This window comes from Megascapheus bottae, chromosome 28 (assembly GCF_031878675.1).
Source record: "Megascapheus bottae isolate mThoBot1 chromosome 28, mThoBot2.hap1, whole genome shotgun sequence".
NCBI classification, from domain to species: Eukaryota; Metazoa; Chordata; class Mammalia; order Rodentia; family Geomyidae; genus Megascapheus; species Megascapheus bottae.
In genome coordinates this window covers 8,881,364-8,903,037 of record NC_143536.1, presented here as the reverse complement: position 1 = coordinate 8,903,037, position 21,674 = coordinate 8,881,364, and the positions used below count along the sequence as shown (strand labels likewise).

Genomic DNA, 21,674 nt, shown 5'->3' with positions numbered 1-21,674 from the left:
TAGAATTTCAGACCTGTGCCACGGCTCCTGGTGTTCCAAATTTTTTTATAGTAGATATTTTTTACTTTCCTTGATGGAGATTTGATAATTACAAATGAAACATTATTCAAATGAGCAAAAGTATCAAATTACATTTAAACATTTAAAAAGAAAAACAACTTGTGTATCAACTGAAAGTACTGAGGAAATATTCCTCAAGCACAGAAAACAACTAGGAAATCAGCTACTTACAAGTGAAGTCCTTCATCGTTGTCAACAAATGCATTCAGGATTTCAGTGTAGCCAGCATTGAGTTTTACGAAAATTATTGTGAACATGCAGAGCCAGGAGCTATTGGTTAAAAGTATTGCTCTCTCAAAGCTGTTAATGGAAAAGTTACCTCATAGGCTGGTGCTGGTACAGTTTATTTAATAAATTTGCAGTTTGTTTTGAATACAAGACACGCCAGAAAATCTAAACCTGTGATGATGTCAGGAACAACAGAACTGATTTTTGTTGTTTTGTTGGTTGTGGGGCTTGGACTCTGGGCCTGGGTGCTGTCCCTGAGCTCTTTAGCTGAAGGCTACAGAGCCACAGAGCCACTTCTGGTTTTCTAGTGACTAATTGGAGATAAGAGCCTCAAGGTCTTTAGTGCCCGAGCTGGCTTTGAACCATGATCCTCAGATCTTAGCCACTGTATCTGGCTACAATTGATGTTTTCATACGATTACTGTTGCTTCTATGGAAAATCATCTTAGTTAACAGTCCTGGCAATGATTTTTCCCCCCCATATTGGAGTTTGAACTTTTCTGAAGTTACCAAAAAAAAAAAAAATTTAAATGCCACAAAATTTGAGCGGACACAGGTTTGCTCAACTTTCATCAACAAAATTTTAAATGAAAACAACATTTTAATATTTTTCTGTTTTAGGTTGTTTTTATTTTTGGTGCCAATATCAAGGCCTTAAACTCAAGGCCAGCTATCGCTTGAGCCACACCTCCAGTCTAGTTCTTTGTCTAAGTGAACTGGAGACAGTCTCAAATTCGGACTTTTTTTTTTTAACCAGTCCTGGGGGCTTGAACTCAGGACCTGAGCACTGTCCTTGGGCTTTCCTCAAGGCTGGTGCTCTACCACTTGAGCCAAAGCACCACTTCTGGCCTTTTCTATGTATGTGGTACTGAGGAATTGAACACAGGTCTTTCTGCATGATAGGTAAGAACTCTACCAAATTCTGAAACTCTGACTTCTCTGCCTGAGCTAGCAGGGAACAGCTGGGCTTTGAACAGTGATCCTCAGATCTCCTAAGTAGCTGTGATCACAGCTGTAAGCCACTGGAGCCCAGCTATAGTTCAGTTCCAGGTTCATTAGGAGGATTATTATACATCAAGAACCTTTTTCCCAATACTGGATTTTGAACTCAGGACCTTATGCTTGCCAAGTAGGTACCCTATTGTTGAGGTGTTGCCAACATGGTGCTGTGATTGTCTTAGATGTCTGCCAGGCAGGCAGAGTCTCTGACTCTCCTATTTTACGCTTCTTGGTCATAGCTGATGGTTGTAGCTGAGATATCTGGCTTGTGCCTTCACACCCAGCTCTCAGTGGAGAAAGGGTCTTATGAACATTTCTGCCTGAGCTCACTTCAAGTCTCTCTCAATCCTCCATGACTTTGGCTCCCAAGTGTCTAGGATTACAGACATGAGCTACCCTAGTACTAAAAATTATTTTCAATAGACTACTTCAAAAGTCCAGTGAGGTAACTCCCAAGGGTCTTGGCTAGTGACATGCCATTGGCGATTCCTAGATGTGGAGGGAATTGCCAAAGGTACAATGAAATTCCCACCTTGTCTGTAAAGGTGGCCCCAGCCACCTCCCTTCCTCTCTGCTTTAACTTTCTTTCATTAAAAACAGCGGATGCTGGAGCCTGAATGCAAGTCTTGAAAACCTGGATTCTTTCCGTAGCTTTCCCTGGTGAATACATGCAGTCATGTCCTCTTTGTGCAGGAAAGCATTCTAAAAAACAAAACCTGACTACCTTTATCAAGAGGGACTATGGCACTGAAGTCCTCAGGATTCTCTGCAGGATTTAGTCAAGACAGGCAGGAGGAGCTGCTTAATAAGCATGTGGTTTTTCCTCCTCTTAGTGGGATCATGTACCCAGCAGGTTGGGTCTACCCAGTCAATCCAAGTGAAGTCTCATGCTCACAGCTGCCTGTACTTCTCTACTGTGCCAAGTGTGCCAATTCCCATTCTGGAGTTCAGCTGCCAGCAGTTATTTAAAAAAAAAAAAAGTTTTGGTTTTTTTTGTTGTTTTGTTTTGTTTTTTTGCCAGTCCTGGGCTTGAGCTCAGGGCCTGAGCACTGTCTTTGGACTTTCTCAAGGCTAGAGCTCTACCACTTGAGCTTCAGCACCACTTCCAGCTTTTTTTTCTATGTATGTGGTACCAAGGAATTGAATCCGGGTCTTCATGCATGCTAAGCAAGCACTCTACCACTAGGCCAAACTCCCAGCCCCAACACATTTTTTTTTGTGATAGTCCAAACAATTTTAATCTGTTAAGTGTAGCTTTGAATAAATTGGATAGATATTTCCTATTATAGGGAATTATAGTGTGTAACCAGCAGCCAGCTAATTTTCTGATTAAGAAGTCAGTATGCTCAGAATTAATGGTATGATTTACAACCTTTTGTTAAATAGTGAAAATCAGCAATGTGGAGTTAGAAGGGAGCCCACCTCCCTACACATATGCGTGCACGTGTGCAAGAGTGTGCGTGCCCGCTGTGTTGTGAGAAACCAGGAGGGAAGCTCTGCCTCATGCAGGACAGAGGGCAGTTAGCAAGGGACAGGGACAGGAGGGCCAGCGCCCAAGCACAAAGCGCCCAGGAGCTCGGCCCCTCCTCCAGAGCAGACCATTCAGTGTACTTAACCCTTCGGGCGCTCTCATCCCTCGACCAGGAAAGTGTGGAGGGGAAGGAAGGCAGAGACGAAGAGGAGGTCACAAGCGCACTCCTCCCGATCTAGAAGGGGAAAGAGAAACAGGCTCGGGGAAATACAAAACAAACAAACCCCTGACCACTACCCTAGCTTTAGGAAAAGAACCCAAGGAAACAAGGTACTCCAATCAGGGAATCCACGATGTTCAGATGTTCCCCTGGGCAAACACCTCTTAGACACTGCTCTGAATGTAACAAGCTTACCTTTCCTCAAAGGGAGCAGCACCTAGTACATTCCTCACATTCACTGGTAGTTTTTTTTTTAATGGATAGCATAAAATGATATTTCTTTTCAATCAGGACCAATATGAAACGAGAAACCATACAAATGATTACAAATTGGTATATGCTATCACTCATCTTGAATATGTGACAAAACTTGAAATGACATCTTTATTTTCTAAGTTTATGAAATAGTGTGGAGCTAATAAAAGTGGCTTTTTTTAAATTGCTTGCAGTTATAACAAAGGAAGATAAATTTTCACTTAGAATTGGTATAGTGAGAGCCTTTGAACTATCAAAACAATTGCCTTCCAGGGTGAAGCCTCAACAATCTCCAAAGCTCAAAGAATGCAATCCCAGTTACCTACAACAACACTGCAATGCCACTACTCTGAAGTCTGAAATATTAAGCTAGGCTTAATTTACTACATATTTGCTACTTTGCATTTACCCTGAGAATTTTTTGAAATGCATGCCATTTGAAGAAACAGCTGTTGACACTCAAAAGAATAAATAATACTCCAAGAAAGCATTTAAAAAGAAGTTTGTAATGTTTGTAACACTTTGCCAGAACATAGATTTTTATGATAAATTAATCTAGAAGACAAACAATTTGAAAATCTCACAACATTAATACTCATTGTAAAATAAAACGGTTGGAACCTTGCTTCTGAATGGTTTTTACAGAGCCCTTATGCCTCATTTTGAGATGACAAAGCCACACGTCTTCCAGGAAGAACAGGCAGAAAATGTGCAGCCTAAGGCAGGTGTGGCGAGGTGGAGCTTTCAGGATGTGCCTTAGCATGCCAGACCACAGGGACCACCTGCTCGTGTAGAAGCAGGGGAAATGACACTTGGGTCCAGTCTGTAAAGAGGCACATACCATCTACCTTGAAGAAAACACTCTACTAGTGGCCTTTATAATTTGCTGCTGTTTGTGGAAGAGGGGTAAAAGGAAATTTTTCACAAGAAGTTCCAACATGGAGATAAATCATGCAAATGTGAAGATGGGTGGACTGGGAATAAAAGCCAGAATCCCCACCTTGGCCAGAAAATGTCCAATCATCTTCCCCATGTGTTTGTAGGAACACCGAAAGCATTTGTAGACAAGACAATACAACAGCAAACACAAGGGTAACATTTAGAGCCCAGTTGGCAAAGCAGAAGCAGGTTCTGTAGGTTCAGCAGAGGGAAGGCAGTAATCAGGCTACCCAGAGTCAACATGGAAGAGCTAGTGGTATTACTTACGTGTGCAGGGAACGGCTGGAGTCTTGTCCTGCTTTCCTCAGGGTGGTTTGCTTCTCCTATTGGGAGATATGGCTTCTGACCTGATCCCGTCTCATACATGGACATGGGCCTACTGCCCCGGGCAGATGGACGTCGCTTTAAGGAAGAGTGGTTGGGAGTGTCTGGGTACTCAGAACCAGTCTGCACCTGATAGACATTGCTTGTGGCCTGTTTCCTGAGGCTGGAATTCTCACTCTGGAGTGTTTGAAGCTGAAAGAAATGTTTGGCAGTGGGACTGTGTTTTTCCATAGCAAGCAGACCAAACAAAACAGCAAATAAACAAACACAACTATCAGCTTAAAACAGTAAGAATAACAGTTAGCTGGGCTGAATGTAAAAAAGCAACTATAAACAGGGACTCTTTCTTCTGGAATAAGTAAAATCCATTCCGCTCACTTCACCACATAGCCTATTAGTTTCAATTCTGAATGTGGGAGAACTGTAGTTTGGGAATTTGAAAAAATAACTGTCTAACCATTTAAATTTTTGTCATGATGGGGCAGGGAAATACTTGCAGGCAAGCTATATTCTGGATTGTTCTAAGGTTGTCTCAAGCAAGGTCTTGAGACCATTAAAACATCATTGAAGTGTTTTTCAAAGGAACCCTGAGCAATTTGCAAATGCCAAGAGTGACAGCACACACCATGGAAGCAGCAGGGCGATAACCAGGACTGCGCTACAAAGCAAGAAAGACCATGAGTTCAGCTAGGAAAAATCAGGTCACCTACTGCTTTCCAAAGAGGCAACAAGAAAAATTATCATCAGCAAGTTTTTATTCCATAATAATCTTGGTATTCCAAACAAGTCAATGCTTTTTAAAAAAATAAGAGGGAAAACTGAATCACAGTAAGTGTGCTATATTAATAGATTGCTATGAAAACCGGAAACCTCTGGAACTGCATTAGCATCTTCACATGAAGAAATGTTCCATGTAGTATACTTGCTTCCCTCTGGTGATCCGTCTTTTTTTTTTTTTTTTTTTTTAAAGCAGGGCTGGAGTATATGGCCTGTCTCTTTGGCTTTGTCACCCAAAACCCATGAATGTGGTGGTGGTGTCAGCTTTAACAGTCTAATCTGCCTGATACCCCATCCCTATTTTAGTTAAGAGACTGTCTTTCCATTCCTCGCATGAAGGCCGCTTCATGGTTAAGGGATCAGCAAGAATTTGTAGGGCTCATTATCATCCAGCAATTTAAACACAAGTAGCTATGTCCATCTGCATAGGTCTTTTTCCTCTGCTGCACCTTCATCTTCTGTGCCATTGAATAAGCTGATTGTGCTTTAAGTTCAGCTGTCTACTCTTGAGAGACTGTAAACTGACCAATTCCCCTCCAGTACCAAGGTTTAAATCCACAAGCAATCATATCTGCACCAGGAGATCCTCACTTCCCAATAGCAAACTCATGCAGTATTAGAGGTCATTTTCAATTTTTACTTATAAAGCATGACCAGTGAAAAATGCACCAATACTGGCTGGTCCTCTTCATTAAGTAGCATCCTTTCCAAGCAACTGTTAAATGTGAAAGATCAGAGATATATCATGCCACGTTGTCAATTTCATTGAAAACTGTACCTACTTTTGAAATAAAATAATAACATCTTTGCTATGTAAACAAATTCCTTTTTTTTTTTTCTTCTGGTCCTGGGGTTTGAACTCTGGGCCTGGGTACTGTCCCTGAGCTATTTTTGCTGAAGGCACTCTATCACTTGAGTCACAGCTCTACTTTTTCTGAGTAGTTTACTGTAGGTAAGAGTCTTTTGACTTTCATGCCTGGGCTGGCTTCAAATCACAATCCTTAGGTCTCAGCCTCCTGTGTAGCTAGGATTATAGATGTGAGCCACCAGTGCCTGGCAGAAAATTCTGCATCTTAAGTAGTGCTAAAATTCTATGGAAGTGTAGATTCCTGCTTCTTATATAGAAAGATTGCTTCCTCTGGCTTCTCCAAAGGTAAGCCATGAGAGAATGACTGCTTCCCTTCCACCAAGGTTTTCAAGGGTGCAATGTGTATCTACAACCCCTTCTTGACAAGACAAACAGCTGCAACAAGACAGCAACCTGGAGAAATTCCTGCATTTCAGGATATAGATAAGTAGGAGATGCAAATCAAAATGACACCTGAGACCTTAATGAAATGGTCAAGGTCCAAAGAATGTGAAACTTTAAGTGATCAGTCTCTCTGCAGGACACTTCAGATGTTTGTGTGTCTATAAAAAAAAGCTTCTGTTTAGATCCAGGCACTGAAGTCAGTGGTTGATGATTTCTGCTTGATTTTTCTGGAATGTGCTGTAAGATGGACCTGAGATACTGGTTTCAGTTTTTTTAAAAATATTGCTCTGTGTTTACAGAGATGCCCTTGGATAAATTCTGATGACCATATATATATATATTTTAATTTTTTTTTCTTTTTGGTCAGTGATGGGGCTTGAACTAGGGAATATGCACTGTCCCTGAGCTAGTGTTTTACCACTTTGAGCCACAGCTCCACTTCCAGTTTTTGAGTGGTTAACTGGAGATAAGTCACACAGGGACTTTTCTGCTTGGACTGGCTTTGAACTGGATCCTCAGGTATCAGCCTCGTGAGTAGCTAGAATTGCAGGCACCAGTGCCTGGTGATGCTTATCTTAGTAAGAACCAGACTAAACTCTGTTTGGAAGCAGTATGGCAGGAAATAAGTTATGGGTAATTCAATAGTTTTGGAAACCGAATGTATTTCTAAGAAGTGAAGAGATGATTCATGAGCAATGGTAAGTAACTTTACTTTGCAATTTTCTTTTTGGTATATTCTTGGTACTGAGATCTGAATTCAAAGCCTAAATCTTGCCTAGCCAAGTATTTTACACCTTGAGCTGCACCCCTAGCCTGTTTTGTTTTCACCATTTTTCAGATAGGGCAGCCTAGAGCCAGCCCCAGACTACCTGGAATTACAAGAGGAAAACACCATGCCTAGATGGGGGCCTGACTTTTATCTGAGTTATTCTTGAACGGTGATTCCCCTCATCTCTGTCTCCCAACTAGCTGAGATTATGAGCATTAACAACCACAGTTAACCTTTCACTCTGCTCTTTTTTCCTTGGTGCCAGAACTGAGACTTGAACTCAGGGACTTGAGTTCTTGCTTGGCTTTTTCACTCATAGCTGGAGCTCTACCACTTAAATTATACCTCCAGTCAGGTTTTTATTGTTTTTTGTTTTTCTGGTTAATTGGTGATAAATAGTCTTACAGACTTTTCTGTCAGGACTGGCTTTGAATCTCAATCCTCAGTTCTCAGCTTCTCAAGGAGCTAAGATTATAGGTGTGAGTTACCAATGCCTGGCCACTCTTCAGAGATACAGGGTTATTGCTGGTGATTTCTATGAATACTGAAAGAAGCATTATAAAATAAAAAAAGGTAATATTTGACAGATCAATTAAAAATGTCAATATGTTTCAGGGAAAAAGTCAACTAAAAATTTAGAGTCAGCTTTATAAAACAAACTATAATCTATTAAGCAAAAATAGAAAAGGCAGGGAGCTAGGCCTCAGTGGCTCATGCCTGTAATCGTAGCTACTTAAGAGGCTGAGCTATGAGGACTGTGATTTGAAGCCATCCATGGCAACAGAGATTCCATCTCCAATCAAGCAATGGAAAAGCTGGACTGGAAGTGTGAAGTGGCAGAGTGCCAGTTGTGAATAAAACAAGAAAGAGAAAAAGGCAAGTGAGAACATATAGCCCTTAGCTGGAGCTCTAGTATCAGTATTAAGAAGAAAAAAAAAAAAGGAAAGAGTAGAGGAAATGCAAATCTTGTATGTTACAGCAAAGGAGATCTTAAGTTTGTCCATGTCATGGTGGCATATCAGTTTTAGACCAAACCCCAAGTGAAGGTCCACGTACTTCCTTCTCTAGTGAGTAGAGTCTAGTTCTTTGGATTTCCTAAGGAAGCAGCATTAAAATGAGCCTGTATTGACAGCTGTCAATGACAGCATAAAAACACAGGTTACAGACTGTTTCTGCCTAAGGAAAACCTCTCTCTTTCCCTCTCTGTCTCTCTCTCTCTTCCCCCCAACTCTGGGGACTGAAGCTCCTATATACTAGGTAAGCATTCTAAACCTACAAAGTATTCCTCACTATATACTAAAAAAAATCCCATTTCTGAAGGGAAATGAAACATGGGAGCAGTATCTCCTACAAAGTTTCAGGCAACATTTGGCATTTTTCAGCTTCTCTTTTGTTTTCTTTTGGCCAATCTTGGGGCTTTAACTCAGGGCCTGGGTACTGTCCTTCAGTTTTCTCAAGGCTAGCAGCCTACTACTTGAGCCTCATACCATTTCTGGCTTTTTCTGTGTATGTGGTACTGAGGAATCAAACCCAGGGCTTCATGCATGCTTGGCAAGCACTCTACCACTAGGCTATGCTCCCAGCCTTCATCTTCTCATGCTCTGCCTTCTCAGAAAGAAGCATAAACATACATTATTTCCCCTAAATGTACACTTTGCTACTACTTGCTACATTCCTCATAAAGACTAAGATAATCATGCAATTCTGATTCTCTCAAAGGGGAATGAATGAAAAAATACTCAATGCCTAGGACTATCTCTCATTGTTATGTACTTCTTGGTAGTACAGATGGGATTCTCTTACTTAAAGTCTACTCTGTATTACAGCCTGCTCTTGGCTCTGGGATATCACAGGTAAGTGGTAAGGCCAAGTGAAGAGCAAGTAGGGATGAAGGCTGGGCTGTCAGGGTGAGAGTGGGTAAGAACTTGGAGTGAGCACCAGCAGGAAATGTGCTCCTAACATGGTGTGAGCTGGGGCTTACATGCTAATGGGCACACAAAGGTTTTTTGCCCAATCTTCTGCACGGTGCAATTATTCTTTACAATTAGCAACAGAAGAATTACATCCTTGCCATGGCATCCAGACCCTCAGAAAGCATAGACTATCCTAGCTGAATACTGTTGGGGAAATTGACTCTAGACGCATCTTTCTTTTCTTCTTTTTTTTTTTTTTTTAAAGTGTTGGAGGTTGACTTCAGGGCTTTGAGCTCATATGCTCTGTATCACTGAGCTGCATCCATGTAAATACTATTTTTTTTTTTTTTGTGGTGCTGGGAATCAAACCCAAGACCTTGAGCATGGTAGGCAAACACTTTACCACTGAGCTACAACTAAATACAGCTATTCTGGATAGAGTTCTAAACAAACCTATTTTATTTCTAATATCCACACACAATTTGCTTCCAAAAGATACCTTGGCCCCAAGATTCCTAAGGCTATAACAACAACTATTTTACTTCCCTCTGACCACAAACATAGTGCCTGGGATTCTCTCTTATACTATGGGATCAAAGAATGAACGATCCTGGCATTCATTAACATGTTACCTTTTTCTGCATAATTCTCAGCTCGTCACTCAAGTTGTTATTCACCTTCATTAGCTGTTGTATCTTGGCCTCAGAAGCCACTAGGGCGTTTTTGACCTCCATAAATTCCTGCACAGTGACTGGTCCATCTGATAAATCTGAATCTAGGCTCTAAAAATAAATTGGGGAAAATGTTCACAATCTGAGATGATGAAAATGTTAAAGACTGACAGCTAAAGAATTTCAAATTCTGGCCATGCCAGCTGAATCACAAGTTAAAACTAAATCAAGATTTCTGAGACTAATGTAAAACTGAAACATAAAAGTAGGGGTCCCTATGTTTGAAGTCAATATTCTCTGATGGAGCAGGCAAGCAGGGCTACCAATCTACACTACTAATGACTGTCTAAAGAGGTCTGTCCTATCTTCACGCCTTTTCCTGCTCATTTTCTTACTTATTTTTCCATTAATTAATTGACTCCCACATTATTGAACATTAGGCAGTTTCCAGGTGTGTGGGATGTATCAGAAAATAGATTCCTGCTTCCATGGTGTTTTCATCCCAGCAGCATTAGGAGAAACATAAAAGTAAGTAAATATACAGTATGAGTGAAGTGATTAGTGCTTTGAAAACATACAGGGAAGGGGGCACAAGAGCTAAAATAAGGGTATAAGTGGGAGTGCATGTTAGGGAGCTGGGGTGAGCCTTGATTAGAGTTTGTAGAGGTGAAGGTATCAGTCAGATGGTGCCTGGAGGAGGTACATTCCAGAGGACTGCAGAGCTTAGCTAGAGTAAGTAGGTGTGCAAGATGGGAGGAGGGAGCCTGATCAGTCAGTGGAGGGCCCATTACTGGGAGCACTATACTGGCCTCCACTCTGGCAGTATGGGCGGGGGTATCTCCTCAATCTGCCAATGGCAGCATGTTTCTCAGTCATATGAAGCACATCTAAGTCTTACTTTACACCTCTACACCTCTCTAGCTTCCAGTTCATCCGTTCTCAGGGTCCATCAAGAACTTTGCAGGTCAGTCCTAGGTATTCACAGTAGATGAGCCCTGGACAATCCTGCTTCCTCAATGGTGCTTCAGCCTCTCCCACTGTGCTCTTCCTAGCCTAGACCTGGAGATAGCTCATTCCAACCCATTTGGACCATACAGGAGCAATCTAATCAGGTTCCTCCTTTCCCCTATGACCTTTGCCTTCTTTCCTTGCCTAAAGTTTCTGGGCTCTCACAGCTTCTGACTAAAGCCACAATTCTTCAGTCTCATGTCACATTCCTCCTGTTAGTTTTGTGTCCTCCCTCTCCCCATCTCTTTTTTAAAGCTACTCATGACCATCCTTCCATCCTTTTCCCAGAAGCCTTGGCTTTTCTTTCTGCTCAGACTGTCCTGCCCTGTCTTCTTCATAGGCCCAAAGTCCATATAACCTCTAAGGCCTATCTTATAAGCCAACCATCAACAAAGCCACCCTAAGTGCTCCTCAGAGCTAAGTCCTCTCCTATCACTCCCTCAGCTTTGTTCTCTCCTCTCATTCCCTTGTGCTTTGTACTTTCCACTGTAGTCACTGTTCCTCTCTCAGGCAGTGGCCTCATTTGAGAGACTGTTACCTAAGAAGTCACTTAGCAAATATTTTTTGAGTGACTAGAACCTTTCAGCCATGTCTCATAAACTTAACAGAGTCATGACAGCAGTGGGCTGTGACTGCAATTGTCTCAGAGATAAAAGCCTCTATTTTCAAAACATTTTATCTCCTTTCATTGTTCTTTGGCCAGAATTAACAGTAAGTCCATTTTTATCTTCATAGTATCTATTACAGGGCTACCCCTCAAGAGACTGACAAGGCAATACTTCAGGGGAAAGAGTTTTAAGAGAAACATGTCTTCTCTTCTGTGTGAAGTGTGATCTCACCTTCTGTCTGTCTGCCTTGCTGGCTGTGGTCTCCAAGTCTGTGTCTTCATCTGATGCCACACTGTCATAGTCTGGCTGGTCAGTATCTTGACTCTCAATACTGTGCTGGTTATTGATTGTTTTTAGTATGAGCTCCACATTGTCTGTCAGTAAAAGCAAATGACCTACTTCAGGCTTAAAATGTTCTTTCTTCCAAAAATCTACTGGGATGACCTTTTGGTCTAAGAGGGTAATGCTATACTCAAAACCAAGAGAGGGATAGTAGAAATATACCAACCCATTGGACCACTGCCTAGAGAAATATAGGTTATGTGTCCCACCCAACCCCCCTTTTTTAGGCTACTTATGACTGTCTTTCAGAAAGGAGCTTCTTATTAGATTGAGGAGGCAGGCTCTCAGGTTCATATACACAGAGCATAGATCCAGATTATCAGGAAGTTAACAGTAGTAGCATTTGATACTTGTGATATACTTACAAGAAAATGTCAGGTCAAAACAGAAAGCAAATTAGGACACTGGACCCTAGAAAATAGGTGCTCAATAGGAACACTGACATTTAGTTACCTGAATACAAGTGAGAATGAGAGGAGGAGGAGGAGGAAGAGACAGGTAAAGGAAGGAAGGGGAAGGAAAAGAGGAGTCACCCAGTAGACATACAAGTTCTGTTATTAAGGGTATATATTCCATACAGGAGCAAGATGATTTACAGGCTCTGACATGTTTGGAATAAAAGAATTCATAAACTACCCAGGACTATCCAATTTCAGGCAGCCACCAGTGAGCCATCAGTGCCTGGGTACTTTTTTTGGTCAGTTGTGGTGTTTAAACTCAGAGCACTGATTTCAGGTACTATCCCTGAACACTTTTTCTATGTATATGATGCTGAGGAATCGAACCCAGGGCTTTGTGCATGTTAGGCGGACACTCTACCACCAGGCTATGCTCCTGGCCCTGAACACTTTTTGCTCAAGGATAGCCCTCTACCACTTTAAGCCATGATTGTCAGCTCATACCTGTAATCCTAGCTACTCAGGAGGCTGAGATCTGAAGATCATGGTTCAAAGACAGCCCGTCCACTAAAGTCTGGGAGACTCTTTTCTCCACTTAACCATCAGGAAACTAAGTGAATTGTGGCTCAGGTGGTAGAGCGCTAGCCTTGAGCTGAAGAGCTCAGGGACAGCACCCAGGCCCACAGTTCAGGCCCCCAAAATAAAGTACCTTAGTCTATAAAAGTATAACTTCTGGAAAGTGGAGCTGTGGCTCAAAGTGGTAGAGTGTTATCCCTGAGCTGAAGAGCTGAGGGACAGTACCCAGGCCAGAGTTCAAGCCCCACAACTTACAAAAAAAGTATAGCAGGTAATTTTAATCAAGATTGTTTTATTTTCTGGGATTATTTACTAATTTTCTTTTCTTTTCTTTTTTTTTTTTTTTTGTCAGTCATGGGGCTTGAACGCTGGGCCTGAGCTCTTCAGCTCAAGCTTTATTCCTTGAGCCATGGTGATCATCAGATCTCAGCCTCCTGAGTAGCTCAGCTCCTGGCTAGGTTTACTTTCTTAATGTTTCTTTCTTTCAATTGTAACAGACTTTTGATTTAACTTCAGGGTACAATTTTATGAGGAGAGCAAGTGATCCAATGGGGGGGAAGCATATGTAAGATAAATCTGAATAACAGTTACCAATTTTGAAATACTACTAATTAGCTCAGCTTGACAAGAGGTAACATTTTGTCATATTACTAATAAAATCATAGGAGCATAAACTGTTGTTGCCAGTAACTGTTTTAAATCAATACTTGCTATAAATTTAATAGTTAAGACTTAGAAGTTCCAAAGAGGTATACACTTGGAGCTAGATACTTGCCTTTTGAACTGGAGAGAGGGCTGCCCTGCTGTCTCCTCTTGGCATCACTGAGGATATCAATGACCAATGTAGCAAACTCATGGGCATTAAATCGAGCTAATTTCTGTCTGCCCTAAAAGTGAGAATTAGAAATGTAAAAATACAAGCATGCAAAGCTATTTCAATACAACCAAAGTATAATCTGTTACAGCAACCATCAAATCAATGTTTTCCATGAGAACTATTTAAAAGCATTTCTATAAGAAAACTGCTGAACATTTAAATTCTCACAATCTGTATTTTTGTTCATAAAGATAAAATGACTCTGGTTGAGAATATAGCTTAGTGGTCAAGTGCTTGCCTAGTATGCAAGTGGCTCCGGGTTCGATTCCTCAGTACTACATCCAGAGAAAAAGCCCGGAACTGGTGCTATGTTCAAGTGGTAGGGTTCTAGCCTTGAGAAAACCCAAGAACAGTGCCAAGGCCCTGAATTCAAGGCCCAGGACTGGCAAAAAAAAAATCTGGAGAGGGTTGGGAGTGTGGCCTAGTGGTAATGTGCTGGCCTGGCATGCATAAAGCCCTGGGTTCAATTCCCTGGAACCATATACACAGAAAAAGCTGGAAGCTGCACTGTGGCTCAAGTGGCAGACTGCTAGCCTTGAGCAAAAAGTTACCAAGGACAGTGCCCAGGCCCTGAGTTTAAGCCCTAGGACTGGTCAAAAAAAAAAAAAAAAAATCATCAGTCTGGGCCTGGTTGCTGTCCCTGAGGTTTTTTGTTTGTTTTTGCCAATCCCAGGCTTGAGCACAGTCCTTGGGCTTTCTTGAGGCTAGAACTCTACTACTTGAGCCACAACACCACTTTTGGCTTTTTTCTATGTATGTGGTACTGAGGAATCAAACCCGGGTCTTCGTGCATGCTAGGCAGGCACTCTATCACTAGGCCAAACTCTCAGCCTGTCCCTGAGCTTTTTATGCACAAAACTAGTTCTCTGCCACGTAAGCCACAGCTCCATTTTCATGTTTTCTTCTTTTTTCTTTTCCTCTATAGTGGAGTAAAGAATCTCAGAGACTTTCCTGCCTGGTGTGGCTTTGAATCCTGATTCTCAGATCTCAGCCTCCTGAGTAGCTAGGATTTTACAGGTGAGTCACTGGCAGTAGGCCAGGCTTGCAGCCCCTGGTCATACTTTTTTAAATGGTGGTTGTTTTTTGAAGACAAAATTCTCAAAATTCTATAATGTAGGCTGCCATGACTCATAATTGTCCTGCCTTGCCAACCCTCACCATCCTTCCTCTACCCCCTACTATGCTGGGATTAAGGTATGTGCAGCATCAAATACTTTTCTTAAGTCTATAGACATTTGGTCTTTTCTATGGCACGAGAAAGCTCATCCTGCGATTTAATCAGCAGCTTGGAGCAGCCTTTATTAGAAATTTTGTCAATTTTCCTTCCAGTTGCTTTCTCTGATTACTAGTCAGGTTAAACACTTCTTGTCATCTGTAAGCAGTTTATATTCCTTCTGTGAATTCTTTTATATTCATTTTCAGACATTTACTCCCATCTACCTCTTATCATTTTGTGAGCTCCATGTATGTTTATATATATACAAGAGTAAATTTAATCCATTGAAACACTTAAAATACTCATTCTGGGAAAGGGAAATACCACAGTATCAACTACTCCTCAAATATCACCAGTAACTTTTCAAACAGCCACTTGCCTGGTTTCGTGTTGATGAATACTCAGGATTGACCGGAAGAAAAGGGACGACGGTTGTCTCAGTTACCAGGGTGCTGTGGTTTTGCGTGGCAAGCCAGACTAGTCAGAGGAAAGAGCCAGAGATAAAATCTCATCATATCTGGGGTACCACAGCTCTGCTGAGAGGCACAGCTCACAGGTCATTAGGGAGACTTGGGGAAGCACATTCTTGAAGCCAACATACACAAAAGTACATGTTGATACACACATTAGGAGGACAGGAGAAATTGGGCAAGCAATACACTAAGGCTGGCAGTTAAATACTGCCTAGTGATAACAGAAACTGAGTAAAAGCCACATGGTAAAGTCACCTGCATCAGTCTCTCGCCTGTCTACTTCATCGTACACATCCATGGCAAGTTCTTCAAACAAATGATTATTTAGCTGAAAGGAAAAAATATCAGGAATATAAGGGACAATGCTTAACACCAGAAGAGGGGACTATGACTTATTCACCCTTTTTCCTGTAATGTCTAGTCAAAGCTAGTGCCTAGTAAATACCCACTACTAAACAGATATTTGTAATATTGCACAGATCCTCCAGAAAAATCTGCCATTCACGGCAGCACCGATGCTTTGTAACATACAAACAGGGTTGCTGCTACTGAGAAGGCAAGAAGTAGCTAACATGTCACCTAAAAGGACTCTTTTGACAGGACTCTTCTACCCTTGAGAGCATTTGTCAGGTCCCCCAAAAGTAAGAGATCCCAAACCCTGGTAGGACAAAGAAGTGAAAATGTGCTCAAAGAGTGGATAAAATGCACTCAGGTCTCTGTCTGCCTCAGCATCAGTCCTCTTAGCAAAGCACAACCTGTCTAACCAGCACACTGTGTAGTTCAGCTCATGATCTGAACACTACACAGACCAAGGGGGCTGACAGCAGCCAGGGACAGAGATGAGGATGGAGGGCAATCCCTTCCCAATTCAAACAAGTATAAGCCTTTGCCAAGGCAGCTCCAGCTCTCTCTATCCTTTCTGCCTCATGGACTTACCCTGACAGCATTTGCTGAGTCTGTTATATGTTCCATTGTATTGCTTACATCTATAAACAGTACCTGAAACTAAGGAAATATTCACTCAAACTGATCTGAAGATATTTTCTGTGGCCATTTAAAATTCTGGTTACAGAGCTGGGCATGACAGGATATGCCTGCAAAACAGAACTTTGCAGGCTGAAGCAGGAAGATCACACGTTCCAGACCAGCCTGGATTACACAAATAGGAGGCCAGCCTGGGCTACATAGTTAAGACTTGTTCCCAAAAATCAAAACAATTAGCCAGGCAAGGTGGCTCACACCTGTAATCCTAGTTACTCAGGAGCCTGAAATCTGAGGATCATGGTTCAAAGCCAGCTCGGGCACTAAAGTCTAGGAGACTATTTTTTGCCAGTCCTGGGCTTCAGCTCAGGGCATGAGCATTGTCGTTGGGCTTTCTCAACATCAGAGCTCTATCACTTGAGCCACAGCACCACTTCTGGCTTTTTTCTATGTATGTGGGACTGAGGAATCGAACCTGGGTCTTCATGCATGCTAGGCAAGCACTCTACCACTAGGCCAAACTCCCAGCCCCGAGACTCTTATTCTTATCTCCAATTATCCACTAGCAAACCAGAAGTGGCACTGTGGCTCACGGGGTAGGGCGATAGCCTTGAGCTAAAGAGCTCAGGGACAGTACCCAGGCCCAGAGTTCAAGCCCCACAACCAACATTTAATACTAGTCATACAGACTTTGTAGCATGTGAACTGTGTACAGTATGTTATTGTGCAACAAATCAAAATAGGAAATTTCTATAACTACAATTTCTGGTTTTGAACAAAATAACTGGAGGAAAAGAAAACCCAAAATATTGAGTCTGAGTCCACTAAGAACTAGTGAATGAGGATTATTCCAGCATCTGTTTTTAGCTTTTCAAACACAGCAAATTACATTTTTAATTAAAAATAAACCCGAAAAAAAAAAAAAAACCCAAGAGACTGCTTCTGGGCAAGATAATAAGGTTGGGAACTTGAACTTGCTTCAGAAATACTGCATTTCTTATTCTAAGGAACAACAAGCTGGTGCTATTATCACTAGCAATGACAGTCGCCCGCAGTGACTGAGGGATTACATCTGGGTTACGGTGCGAGCAGCATCATATTTAATACTTAACAACACTAAGGCATAGAAGTTAGTAGTTAGCCCAAGGTCACAGAGCTAATTAGTAAAGAACCTAAGATTCAGGTTTAAGCCTCTTAAAAATATTAACACTCAAAAAAAATATTAACACTCGGGCCAGGAGTGTGGCCTAGTTGGTAGAATGCTTGCAGAGCATGCAGGAAGACCTGGATTTGATTCCTCAGTACCACATACACAGAAAAAGCCAGAAGTGGTACTGTGGCTCAAGTGGCAGAGCACTAGCCTTGAGCAAAGAGTGTCCAAAAACAGTACACAAGCCAAAAAAAAAAAAAGTTAACACTTACTACTTCATATATACACTAACCTCTGTTATAGTTCTCTTATTAGGGAGAAGAAAGAGAAGAGAAGAGAGGGAGAGGAGTAATAGAGACAGGGAGGGAAGGTAGAGTGAATAAAAGAAGTGAAAAAGTGAGGGAGGAAGGAAAATGAGGAGAGAAGAGAGGAGAGGAGGAAGATAGTGCAGAGTGAAGGTGGCTCTGGCATTGTTAAAATAGCTACCTTCAAGAAGACCAGAGTAGTGACAGGTGATAAAGGCAGCTCACCTTCAAATAGTAATTCTAGTCTGATAGATATTCTAATGTAATAGTGTTTTTGGTCTAAGGATGCCCTGCTGCATCATTATCTGCCTTTTCCAGGGAACACCACAACCCACAGAGTTGGCTGAGGAGCTCTGCAGGGCCAAGGGGTATGCCTGACCAGGCTGATCCATAGCCTAAATTCTTAAGAGCCACATCAACCTTTGTCGAAGGTATTTAATGCCTGCTACCTGATAAGACACTGTAGACATCACCCCAGCTTTCATAGTCTCCAACCAGAAGAGTCAAAGAGAATCTGGACTTTATCTAGTTAAGTTATATAAGTTTATGAATAGTTAAAAGGAAATCACATTGGGTGCTAGTGGCTCACACTTGTAATCCTAGCTACTCAGAAGCTGATACCTAGGGATCATGGTTTGAACGCAACCAGGGCAGGAGAAGTCTGAGAGACTCATCTCTAATTAACCATGAAAAAGCTGGTAGTGGAGCTGCGGCTCAAGTGGTAGAGTACTAAGCCTTGAGCAAAAAAGCTCAGGGATAACGTCTAGGCCCCGAGTTCAAGTCCAGAACTAGCAGGGGAAAAAAAAGGGAAACTACATGGTATTTTGTGCTTCTGAAGTGTATTAACTTAAGCATCTTACTATTCTGGCTCCTAATTTAAGAAAGGCAATAAGACAGACAGACAGACAGACACACACACACACACACACACACACACAAAACCGTAGATATAGAACAGAGACACCAAACAAATTACATAGAACACATTTATTTCATAATAAAGTTAAGTTCTAAGGGCAAATTAATTTATATGACTTAATATATGAAGTTTCTAAAATGGGTCTTTTGTGAAAGGGGGAATGAGGAGAAAGTCACAAATTGGGGAAGCTACCATTTCAGAGCAGCCCCTACACTGCAGAGAATGATAAAAGTTATGTTAAGATGGAAAAGGCAAATGTGCAGGCAAAAGAAGATTCCTGGAAAAGGATTGAAAAAACAATAGCTTTTGGCTTCAGAAAGTGTTAATGCATCAACATTTGGAGACACACACAGAACCAGTGGAAAGTAAGAGGAACTCTGAAAGGTTGAAAGCTGGGTGGCATTCCTTAAAGGAGACAGAAGAAAGCTACAAATCTTGGATCTGATCAACAAAACAATAAGGACAATCTGGTGGCTGAAATGACCAAGGAAGCACTCTCTGAGGCTTCACGTGAAGGGACTGCACAAAGGGAAATTGTTCTTGGAGTGGTGGTTTTCTGGGACTGAGCCCAGGTAGGAAGTTTATAAAGACACAGATAAAAATGAAGTGGGACTTGCAGGGCTGGGTAAACTCTCAGCATAAATGTGAGTCTGGCTCAAAGGTCATGACCTTTGAGCTTTTAACGAAGTTTGGATAGAGCAGTGGCTCACGACTGTAATCCTACTCAGTAGGCTGAGATCTAAGGATCAAGGTTCAAAGCCAGCCCGGGCACAAAAGGACAGGAGACTCTTTAATTAACCTCTACAAAACGGAAAGTAGGACTTGGCTCAAGGGTAGGGTGGTAGCCTTGGGCTGAAGAGCTCAGAGACAGTGTCCAGACTCAGTTCAAGGCCCATGACCCACCAAAAAAAAAAAAGTTTGGATCAAGGGGGTGGGAGGAGGGAAACAGGGACAAAAACATGAGAAGGGTTATCAGTGTTCGAGAAGTAATACACCCACTACCTGACGAATGTAACTGTAACCCCTCTAAACATTACCACGACAAGAAAAGAAAAAGAAAAACAAAGTTTGGATCAATTGCATAGATGAATAAATGTAGAACTTAACATTTCGCCAGCATCCTATATGGCTACCAGAAGTAATTCTGGGGAAGGATGTCCCATTTATTCATTTGCCCTGAGAGAAACCAGGGAATTCTCATGAGGGAAAACAACTTCTTAACAACATACGTATAGGTTTTATTCTTAATGTGAAAGAGAAAAATGGAAGTATTTAAAGCAGAGCCAGTGAATTAGATACACTAAACTTAATAGTGCTTTTAGACTTCACTGTTACATATAATAGTAAACTCAACAGTCTGCTTCCAATTTAATATCACCTCAAAACATGAAATAAAGTCATCTAATGTAATGGACAACTTGGACGGACAATAGGTACCACTAACATACATGAATTCCCATAACAGAGTTCAGCAGTAAAGAGATACTCACAGACTGAAGTTTCTTTTTAGCAGCTTTTGCCAATTCAGACAAATCCAGGCTGCTAAGAAAATGTACAAAATGAGTAAGCAAATACATAGAACCAAGAGTGTGAAATCTGTAGAAGATTAAGATACTCAAGCCATGAAAATATTATTACAGAACTCTGTTCAACTCAAGCATTCTATAGCCCAAGAGATAAGTAAAGAAATGGAAAGAATCTGGCCAAAGTGACTCCTTCTAGAAATATAATGGTTATGTAACATGGTAGAAAGAGAAAAAAAATATCACCCATTAACTCAATGACAAAACAACTGCCAACTTAATCTTTAGGCCTTTGTGTAATTAGATCCAATTTTTGAAGTATTAAAAAAAGAGCTGTGGGTGTGACTCAGTAGTAGAGTATCTGCCTATCGTGCATGAGTTCTATCCACAGCACCATCAGAAAAGGAAGAAACTGAAAAACTGGAATGGCAAGATTGCATCTAGACTATCTTGTAATCAATTCATAAACCCTTGGCAATATTTGCACAAAAGCTAAATAGGATTTAGGGTTCATTCATGTAGCAATGAACTCATCTCATTTCACACAGCAAATGGGCTGAGCAGAAACAAAGCTACATCAGCTGAGGATGGCTTTTATATTTTTAAATGGTTGGAGAAGAGAAAGAATAACATTTCATGAAATGTGAAAGTCAATGTCCAGAAATAAAATTTTACTGGAACAGATATGCCCATTCATTTATTCAGTGCCCAAAGATGCTTTTTTTCTACAATGATAGAGCTGAATGGCTACCATAGGCATATGGCTCAGAGCCTAAAATATTTATCTAGCTTTGGACAAAAGAGGTTTGCTGATCTCTTATTATAGACAAAGAATAGAAATTCTACAATCCAGAAATATATGTGAATATAATCAACTGACACATATATTACAAATGGTTAAAACAGTGGTTATTATTACTGACTCCAATTTCCTTATTAATTTGTTACTTGTGAACTTTCAAACTTAAGTTTTATATGGTGGTTTACTTACAGCAGTCTTATTTCCACATTGTATAGCCATAAAAAAGAAAAATGTATGGGCTTTATTAAAACACAGATGCAATATACTGCTTAAGTACTTATCACCAGGGAAATATTGGGGGGGAGGGGAAATAAAATTGATTGGTATTTTGATTTGCCTTACCTATCTGCCATTTGAGGTATTATAAAGTGCTGTCCATTTTTGTGATCTGAAACAGAAACCAAAGTTTTATTCACAGAAATACTAATAAGGTCTGTAAAGGAACGCACTCATTTTCTCAATTTAAAATTTACAGTTAAGGGTCAAGAATTTGGCCTAGTGTTAAGAGTGCTTGCCTATGAAGACCTGGGTTTGATTCCTCAGTACCACATTCTTAGAAAAAGCCAAAAGTGGTGCTGTGGCTCAAGTGGTAGAGCACTAGCCTTGAAGAAAGCCCAA

The 21,674-nt window shown here is 41.2% G+C and overlaps 1 protein-coding gene across 8 annotated transcripts in view; it reads right to left on the bottom strand.

The window, feature by feature from the left end:
- Git2 (GIT ArfGAP 2) overlaps positions 1–21,674 on the bottom strand; it is a 49,635-nt gene that overhangs the window by 11,779 nt on the left and 16,182 nt on the right. Inside the window, exons 8-16 of one of the 8 annotated variants that reach the window (XM_090320289.1) lie at positions 21,399–21,444; positions 20,222–20,273; positions 15,632–15,704; positions 15,283–15,380; positions 13,586–13,697; positions 11,726–11,868; positions 9,840–9,989; positions 4,440–4,688; positions 2,904–2,993 (exon numbers count right to left, since the gene is read on the bottom strand). In XM_090320289.1, the coding sequence (XP_090176415.1) occupies positions 2,904–2,993; positions 4,440–4,688; positions 9,840–9,989; positions 11,726–11,868; positions 13,586–13,697; positions 15,283–15,380; positions 15,632–15,704; positions 20,222–20,273; positions 21,399–21,444 (1,013 nt within the window). The remainder of the gene's footprint in view (positions 1–2,903; positions 2,994–4,439; positions 4,689–9,839; positions 9,990–11,725; positions 11,869–13,585; positions 13,698–15,282; positions 15,381–15,631; positions 15,705–20,221; positions 20,274–21,398; positions 21,445–21,674) is intronic. The other 7 variants (XM_090320290.1, XM_090320291.1, XM_090320293.1 and 4 more) reach the window with 7 other exon arrangements.